General features: G+C 40.5%; 1 protein-coding gene across 1 annotated transcript in view; it reads left to right on the top strand.

The window, feature by feature from the left end:
- PDE10A (phosphodiesterase 10A) overlaps positions 1-9,981 on the top strand; it is a 193,373-nt gene that overhangs the window by 116,077 nt on the left and 67,315 nt on the right. Inside the window, exon 5 of the mRNA XM_023520439.1 lies at positions 88-164. Within this exon, the coding sequence (XP_023376207.1) occupies positions 88-164 (77 nt within the window). The remainder of the gene's footprint in view (positions 1-87; positions 165-9,981) is intronic.

Genomic DNA, 9,981 nt, shown 5'->3' with positions numbered 1-9,981 from the left:
CCGCTCGCCCCGGCCACCAGCCCTGACCGTGTCGCGTCCCTGCGTCCCCCCAGAGCCCCGCCTGCTGTGCCCTCCTATTGAGATTAGTTTCTTCCTCTTTCATTGCTTTGGCAGCCACAAAAGCTGACGGATTTGCACTGTATTTCCTTGGAGAGTGCAATAATGTGAGTATCTAAACTTAGATTTTGGTGCTCTAATTAAGAAAATGTTATAAGCTTTTTTTTAAAGATGAACTGTTATGTTACAGACAGCTTAATAGACATAATTAAATGCTTTAAACTCATTTTGTAATTTGTGTCTGTGGATATTATCAGCTGACTTTTACCAACAAGGCAACATTTAGGCAGAAAATCTTACAGTTTATCGATTGTTTGGGTTTTGGTTTGTGGCATTTGTCGACTTAGTTTTGTGCAGAAGTCATTTCATCGTTGCGGCCTGGGCATTGTGGACACTCTGCGCCCTTTCTATGCACAGTCTGCAGTAGAAAAAAATGAGAACAGAAGTTTAGCATTTTATGCGATTTTTAAGATTTTTAAAGACAACTCTCAGAGTGCCGGGGCGGAGTCACTGAGAAGTCCAGGCCCCTGAGCCGCGGTGGCCAGGCTGCAGGCTGTCACATGCTGGGGCGTCTCAGCTGTGCCTGTCCAGTCTCTGGGGAACAGGCTGGACCCCACATTTCTGTTTTAACTTACTTAAAGCACAGCCCACTGCCAAATGTGGGCCGTATAGACAGACTTTCAAAAGTGATTCAAGACGTTCAGTTACTGGCATTTGATTTTTCGCTCTGGTATTGAAAACACATACTTACATATTTAAAATAATATTCTAAGCCAATAATACTTATATTCATAGCTTTAAATACATACTACTCCGTTATAAATTTATGTGGCAGACTTTATATCGTGTATTTCTTATGTGCTAGTTATTGTTATTTGAGATTTAGGATGCGTTTTTTCCAATGTGATAGTTGTGTTCGTGAGTAATCACAATGTTTGCTGTTCATGTTATGTAAAATGTTAACAGGAGGAGAGAGGCGAGTATCCCGAGGTTTTAATGCTACCCTTGAATAATGCAGTAGTGCAGAGGGTGAAAGTAAGTGGCTCAGAAAGTACTCACAGGCCGAATTCCTTAATTCCTAGCGGCCCCTGCCCCTCTCCACAGCGCCGCTTTCCCTTGCGTTGCAGGTCATGGGATTCGCAGCGCTTTAGGGCAAGGATCTTTTCCTACTCATTTTCGTGTTCAGCCAGCATCTCTTCCAGTGCCTGTCATGTAAACTGTCAGACAAGAGTGTTGAATTGGAACACTCAGATATTACTATTACTATTCTAAATATATTTTATACGCTGGTAGTATCTTAAAGTGCCTAAGCTAGTGAAGTAACATGTACATCTCAGTATTTTCCGTTCATTCTAAAAATTTATTTCTAAAACTTTGGGATTTTTATTAAAAATAAGAATTCCTTTTAGAAAACTCTTCTAGAATTTGCATTTATTTTTTGTAATTCACTACCGCGTATGTTAGCTCAGCAGAGTGGTGACAGCCACCTCTCCGCACTCCTTCCTTGAGACCTGCAAACTGCCCACAGGGTTGGCCACTGCCACGCTGCTTGCGTCATGTCAACCCTTCCCTTCAGTGACAGTTACTTGTGACCCAAACCGGGGCTAGTCAGATTCTCTGCTGAGACCTGGATCCTGGACTCAGCGTCTCTGGCTGTTTACCTGACCCCTGAGCCTGGGATGGAGACTCAGGCGACCGAGTTTGACCTTCACACGTTGACCACAGTGAAGTGGCTCGCTCCAGCGTGGGATTTAGAAAAGGTTTGTGTCTTCACCAGCTAAAAGGTGACGTTGTGAGTGTCAGTCCTAATTCTCTCGCTCCTCCTTGGCACCCACGTTTGTACCTTCACTGAGGGGATGATGTCACGTCCTCTCAGGCTGTCCTCTGGCTCCGTAGTCTAAACTCCTGGGGTCAGTTGATTCACTCCTCGTGGTCCTCTCTTGGGTCACTGTCCTTGCTCCTCATTCCTTTCCCACATCTCGGGGACCGAGTCGGTCGCCTGCAACAGTGAATCCCTGAGAACGGCAGGTACGTAGCAATATTGCAGCTTTTTCTGGTCTTGGGTCAGGTCCCACTGTGTTACGCCTTCGTAAAGTCTGTACTTCTGCTTCACAGAACTCACCGAGGCTGGGGTTACACATCCCCTGTGGCTTGTGCGGTCACCTGCAGATCTGGCTTTTTCACTAGTACAGAAGCTTCGTGAGGGCAGAGACCTGGTCTCCTGGGGATGACAGTTTCAGGGGACGATCCCTGTTTTGTTGACTGTGTTTTTCCGTCCGTGTGTTCCACACCGTTTCCCTCCCCTGGGACTTCCATGGGCAGGAAGGGGACGCACGGTCCCAGTCTGAAGCTCGCCAAAGCACTCCTTCAGATGTCTGTCCGTCTGTCCGTGGCCACCTCTTCCTTGCACATCAGGCCTCTCGGTGGGGACCTATGGTCCTCGGTCCCATAGGACCGTCCCTTGACAGGAACCCGCTGTGGGAAATCCGTGTTTGTCTGCGTGTCTTTGCCACTGTCCTTAAAGATGTGCTTGCTGCATGGAGGGTTCAGGCTGAAAGATGTTATTGACTGTAAGACTGTAATACAGTTGCTTTTGTGATTGTTTTCAGTTTGTCTCGGTCCTTCATTATAGTTTCCGTTTTTATTCCCGGGACATATTCTCAAGCTTATCTTTTAATTTCTTAACTATACCTCTCTTATATTGTTTTATCTTTCTGAATTTATCATTTCTTGGCTTTTATGACATTCCATCTTTCGTAGATGGTGATTTATTTGCTCATGTGTTTTACGTTTTCCTTTTTCTTTAAAACGTGAATCATATTATTCCTTGGGCCCTTTTAAATATATCCATAAGACTTGTGTTGAAGTTTCTTTCTTTGAATAGGATATGTGTCTGTTTTTGCTTGTCACCTAAGGCACTGCCAACCGAAGACTATTTTAATTAAATTATCTAGTAGCGTTTTTTTAGACTAGTAGTTTAGAGTCAAGCTTCAAATCCACGTGATGCACAGATATAGTTTCTCAGAGGACATTTTTATTCTCCCTCTAGCAGTAAATTCAGGATAATTTGGTTCCTCTGTGTAATGCCTTTGCAGCCATAAGTGTATTTACCCTTAAGCCCAGACGAGGATGCAGCCCTTGATGCCGGGGCCTCCGATGACACATCCCATGTGGCGAGGCCCCGGGTGTCAGCTCTGTCTGGTCTCCTGTTCCCCGAGCAGCTTTCATCGGGACTTTGGTGGATGCTCTTCGGGCAGAAAAGAAAAGTTTGGGATTTTGTTAACTTGGAGGGTTCCTTAATTTACTTTCTTTTAGATTTTGGTGGATTCCTTCCATTCTGCTCATCCCAGTAACATTTTGTGAAAGATTTAGAAAATAATATACTTTATTCAGCCTTTAAAGAATTTTAAAATTGTTTTTTTAAGAGTGTCAGATAATCTAACCTGCCGTATCATTTGCAACAGATGTTGACATATTTCTAAAATGTAAGCTAACCATGTGAAATAAATAAAACAGTTTTTTTGCACAGATGAGCAGATACATGTATATTTTCTTACAATTCTTCGTGCGTGAAAGTTAGCATATTATAGATATTTATCAAAATGTTTTTAAAAGTCGCCTCTAGATTTTGAATCATAGGTAGAAAGCTTTTCTTAAATAACTTACTTTCAAAACAAAATGTATATGCTTTAGTGATAGAATTGCAATAATGCAACCTAAATAGTCTGAGATAAAATTTTTAGTCTAGACCAGTAAATATGAAGGATTAAGACAGAGATGGAAAAAAATTATAAAATTCTTATATTCATAAAAGTTTTAATTTTTTTATGGATGAGAATGAGCATAAATAACTAATTTTCTGCAATGGATGTATTGAGAAATCTCATTTTAAATAATATTTAAATATATCAAAAGTTCCACTAGAATCAGAAATTGCCATTGATGTCAGCAGATTGGAAAGTTTTAAAGAAAACACACTAAGAAGATAAACTAAATAGCTTCAAAGCGCTAAAAATAAAACGTCAAATATGATTGTGAAACTAATTATGACAGTATCATAAAATATAAATTACATGTCATAAATATATGATATGAAAATATCGTAAAATATAAAATTACAAGTAGAATAGGTTCAGCTATTAAAAGAAAAAAAATCTTAAGTCAGGTTAAAAACCTCACACCTTTCTTCTAATTACAGAGACACATATAAACAGAGTGAGTAGGAATGATTGAAATCAAAAGGGAATTTAGAGCACATCTAGTTCAGAAACATGCAGACTGAAGGAGAGCAGGTGCCACAAGACCACTGGCGAAGTGGAATTTAAGGAAGGAAAGCATTGAATTGGGCAAGGAGGTCACTTGATTTGGGAAGGGCTTAATCTACAGCGCAGGGTAGCGCTCTTGTGAAATTTATACAACAAATATCAGGTATGTTTATAAAGCAAAACAGTCATACCAAGGAAAATGAATAGAAAAATGCAGTGATATTTTTAGTTGCCGATACATCAAAAATATAATTTAGCGGATATTAGTAACATCACTAATTATTAGGGTTTTAAGAAAATTTATATATTTAACTCAGTATACTATTTTAGGATTTACCAACTTGGGGTTCCCTTCTGTAGGTTACATCCTACTTTGATGCACTGAGCCCCCATTTAAGGATTCAGATCCTCAGAATGGCTAATAACAAGGAAATTAAATCTTGGAAATTAAACATAAACAATATGCCAAGTAACTCTTCGAACAAAGAAGAAAAGTAAAATTCAGTTAATGAAATATTTAGAGAACAATGTTTATGAAAATGAATTGCAATATGGCTGAAGCTCCGGACAAAGTTATTGACGGGGCGGAGGGCGGAATTTACACTCTTAAAACATTAAGCATTTTGTATACACTTTTGAAACCTTAATAAACAAGAGCACAAACATAAATGAATTTGTTACTTGGACATGTTTTTATCAGGCCCTGTCACGTTATGTGTCCCAGGTACCAGATATGCTGCAGTAAGTTCAATTCCCTGCCCTTTTGAGATTTACCAGTTTAACCTGTGCAGACGGAAGAAGAAGAAAACTATACTTAAATGAAGAAATCTAAGGGTCTTACGGATAAGTCTTTTGCTAACATAATTTAGAAAAACAGTGATATATGTTTAATAATTTAAAAGATAGTAAAATAATAGATGTAGTGAAAATGACAAATTGTGAAAGGATACTTGTACTCATAAGAGTGAAAATCCAGATAAAATAGACAATTTTAGAGGAAAATATAACTTGCTCTAGTTAATGTAAACGATGATGGAAGACCTAGACCAGGGGTCCCCAACCCCAGGGCTGTGGGCTGCGGTCTGGGACAGGAACCGGGCTGCACAGCAGGAGGTGAATGGCAGGCGAACTAGCAAAGCCGCATCACCGCCTCAGCTCCCCTCAGATCGTCAGGCATCAGATGCTCAGAGGAGCACCGGTCCCTGGTGCTGCAAAGAATAGGGACCGACCACTGCCTTAGACCATTAAATGGAAGAAATTGATAACAGTGGTGAAGTAATGCTTTTCTAAAAACCACTAGGATGCTTATTCAACAGACTTTTTGGATGGAGCACCGCCTGTTTGCAGGCGGTTGCTAAGCCTGGGGTAGAGTGATGGACCACAGTCGGTCCCTGGGCCTTCCTGTCCACGCTCCCCCGGGGACAGTCCCCCACAGGAGAGAACACCTGTGCTGTCTCTGCTGTTTCAAAGCTTGGGAAAAGAAGGGGAGCTTCCCAAGAAACAGAGCAGATTTTCAGAGGAGTCGGATTCTGTAGTTGGATTGCGTGACTTCCAGTTCACTCCTTTGTGACTTTGACAAAATTCTTAAACTTTCTGAAACTTAATTTAACCTCCATTGCTTATATATTATGTCACGAGGGTTATTCATTCACAGACCATTTTAAACACCTGCTGTATATCAAAGCCCGTGTTAAAGAGCCGAGCACGCACAAATAAAAGAAAAGCCATTCGGGCCGTCAAAGGGTGTAGACCCAGCAGGGGAGGCCGAGAAGCTCACGGTTAGTGGAGCGGACCCGAGGGGCCCGGGATCCGCCCTGTGAGCAGCGCTCAGGAGGCCTCTCACCCAGTAGATAGAAGCGGGGGAGACAGGACTTTCAGAATGAAGCAGCCGTTTCGAGAAACCCAGAGCTGGAGAGTGAGCTGGTGTTTTTGTGTCCTGGCCCAGAGCGGTGTCTGCCGCATAACATGCGGGGTGCTCTTGAAATGTTTGTTGGACAAAGTAAGTTTTTGCTTAATTCAACTTTCAGTGTTTTCAGTTTTTTTCTGTCATATCTAGTCACACAGTCCAACCGAGATGTAATGTACTTTATAATGTTATAACAGTTTATGTTATCCATGAGTTGTTTTTAAAAGGTGAAAACTTATAAACTGTAATGATAATTTAAATTTTTAATTCATAAAGTAAATTCATAGATTGCCTTTCATACATCGGTTTTAGAAGCCAACGTAGAAGCCAGTAGTTTACAATAATCCTGTGACTTTTTTCAGTTGCACGATAAACTTTAGTAGTTTATTTTTTTAGAACTATGCAAACAAAGTTAGTTATCTAATCCAAGTTCCCGGTGGATGGGGCTGCGCAGGCCATGTGCTTAGATCTAACTCTGTTTACTCTCCACTGCCATCTAGTGTCTTGTAGGAAAAATAATGGTGAGCTTAAGTACTTTTTTTTTCTTGAAAAGTGCCTCTAAGAATTAATTGGTTGTGAATTGAAGCCTTGATATAAAAATGAAGTTTCATGAATACAGCGACTTTTGAATTGTGTATAGAAGATGAGAATTCTACGTCATAAGTGACATAGAATTATCTATGTAGTTGATGTCAATGAATCAAATCTTCCCATTTCTTCAAAAAATCAGATTTTTAAAAATAAATTGTGATGGTTTGTTCTTTTGTTCATTTTGCACCAAATCTTTTTTTTTCCAATTTGCTTCTTTGTAATTTGAAAGCATTTTTATTCTTTCATTTAGCCAACCTATTGTTACCAATCTTCTCTAGTTTAAATTAACTTTAGATGTAAGTATGAAATTTGCTATTATTACGAAAATATTGGGTATTTCATATGGATTTCTTTGAAAAATTGAAGAACTTACTCATCTCTTGACACCACGTGGCCTCTGATTGATTTTGGGCTCCTTGGCCAGTCTCCTGGATGCTCTGGGAAGTGAGGGGCTGACAGTCAAGGCACCTCCGAGGTCTCGGCCAGGGGTAAAGCAGCCAGCGCTCACTGTCCAGCACACCCCTGGACGTAGTCCATTCCTTCTGTGGAAAGGGCAGAGGTGGTTGAGGTTTGGAATTTTGAAACTTTTTCTTGTTTTCTACTGTAGTTTTTATCTCTAGCCTCTGAAAAATATTTGTACTAATAAAAATTTTGATTTATAAAGTACTAGAGGAAGAATCAATTTTACAGAGTCAATTCAACATGATTTTATAGGCAAATTAGATATTATAGATGTATGCAGAATATTCTTAACATATTCTGAAATGATATTTGATAAAGACTAGTTTTCTAGTGATATTTGATAAAGACTAGTTTTCATTCATCCGAGTATATTATATTATATACTGAGTATACTTTTTATCTTATTAATTTGAACATCCCAGTCACATCCTTATGTCAAAAATCATTTTGCTTGATTTTGAAAAATAAGTTTAAAAACAAGTAAGTTTTTAAACTTATTTGTATCTATCGTTCGTTAATGCATCAAGGCAGGCCCTTCAATGGAAAATGCAAGACGTATCTTATAAAATACATATTCGTATTCTGAAACAGCAAGACTCGCCTTGGCAGATCACAAAAGGAACTGTAGACTGATAGTAAGTAAAACAGTACGGTAGACAAATCAAGCAAAGGGCTCCGAACTGGGAGTGTAGAGAGAGACGCAGGTGTACTTGGGGGTCGAGTGTGTGCTGAGGGGGGCGGTTCGAACAGTGGGAAAAAGAGAACTAAGTGCGCAGCTGTTCGGTTATTCCTGGGGAATGAATGAAGGTAGATGGAACGAGCCTTCCCCATCCTCGAATACATGTGAAATTCAGCCTCTAACAGAGAGGTTTCGTACTGACATGTTCTGTGTGTGATGATGGCTGCCTGCCACTCTGTTCGACCGCAAAGAGCGTAAAGAACATGCAGTGACAGACCGCACACTGGGACCAGAGCTTGGTCTTCAGTCGGCAGTGAGCGTTACGCAGGAGGCTTTTCCCCAGGTGAATTTTATGGAGTTAAAAAAACACCCAATTCCCAAAGACGTGTAAGAGACCAGTAATACGGAGGAGAGAATGAGAGACCATGAGGATGTCAGAGACAGGTGTCTGTCTTGCGTTGGCCCTCACTTTGCCTCCTGCCCGAGCCTTGGGCCTTCATATGACAATGTGACATTACTCAATATTTAATTAGCTCTTGGCCTCGACTCTCATCAGAAGGCATTCCTATTTGGTAAATAGGATAAAAAAAATCACGAACTTGTTAGTAACAGAGGTATAACGTTCCCATGGTGGAGAAGTATTTAACTTTTTGACAATTACTTATCCACAAGGAGTTTTTCAGTTTCAGTAAGTAAGTGAACGATTCGTAAACCATTTATTTTCGGCAAGCCTAACGTAGAGAATAGCTTTTTATGTCCTCTCAGCCCAGTATTTGCTTATCTGTTTCTCAAGATCATACGGAAACCCTGTATAGAGGCAGTGAATGTTTAATAATTTTCAGTAAATGATCTAATAACATAGGAGTGTGTAAGCTATTCTGTCATTATTGAATTGGGATGCTAAGGATAACTTGAAGATATTATTAAATCCAACCTTAACACAAATACAGGAAAGTCACCCAAAAAAGATGTGTATTCTGTATCTTCAAATAACCAAGCCAACGGCCATTAAAAAATAAAAATAATAAAAATAAAAACGCCACTGTTGGGAGCTTGCTCACGCTTACTCTCCATTACTGTCACGGGAGTTCTTCTGTAAGACTTACCTGCACCACGCAGTTCAGCGTAAGCTCGTCCATGCAGTGCTGTCTCTGGCAGGGTGAGGGACACCACGTGGCACGCTGCCTCCGGCCAGCGTCCTCGTCCTTTGAGAAGATCTCTGGCTCAGTGTACCATGTCCTTCCAGCTTTTTGCCTTGCAGTCATCTCTCTTCCTGTTCTTGAATCATTTTTCTACTCAGTCTTAAGACACACTGAATTGCATTGCAACAATTAGCTACAAACACTAAGGAACATCTTACTTCACCTGTCACGTATGTTGCTGCGTGATAGAAGCGTAGTAACTTTAAAACCAGTGATTCTGATTTCTGGCGGCTTTAAGAATAAATAAGGTGAAACTGTCATCTTATATAGTTACATTTTAAAAACCTTTTTAAAGTGTATAACTTGTGTTGAGACGTTTTAAACTTAATTCTTTTAAAAGACATACTTAAAATGTATTTTCACAGGCCTCGTGCTCAATAGTAAATACTACTTGAGCACAGTGCCAGCTGATGTAGATAATATACTTGCGAATAAAAGTATTTTGGATTTAGCTTTTCGGCTTTGAATTGCGGTCATCCGCCGAAAGCAGCCGGGACGCAGCGTCGCTGCTCCTGGTGAGCGAAGGAGCTCGGGGATTTAGGGTTCGCTCTCGTGATCGCGCATAAGATTTTATTTGAAAAAAGGGTTCTTTGTCATTACAAAGCTCGAAAAGAACTTACCTAACAAGTTAACACACACACTCAACTCACCGTCTTCACCTAGAAATGGCTTAGTAGTGGCCAGTATATAAAACGGCCGTGTGTAGCTCAAGAGGACCGTCTCGCGCTTACTGCTTCGAGAGGCCTCCAGCCTTTAAGTTGCAGCACTCCAAGGTATGGGGGTGCTGGGAGAACACGCCCGAACCTTAATAATCTTCAC

The sequence above is a fragment of the Pteropus vampyrus genome, unplaced genomic scaffold (genome assembly GCF_000151845.1).
Source record: "Pteropus vampyrus isolate Shadow unplaced genomic scaffold, Pvam_2.0 Scaffold266, whole genome shotgun sequence".
NCBI classification, from domain to species: Eukaryota; Metazoa; Chordata; class Mammalia; order Chiroptera; family Pteropodidae; genus Pteropus; species Pteropus vampyrus.
The sequence above is the reverse complement of the archived record's forward strand: the minus strand, read 5'-3'. Positions and strand labels throughout refer to the sequence as shown.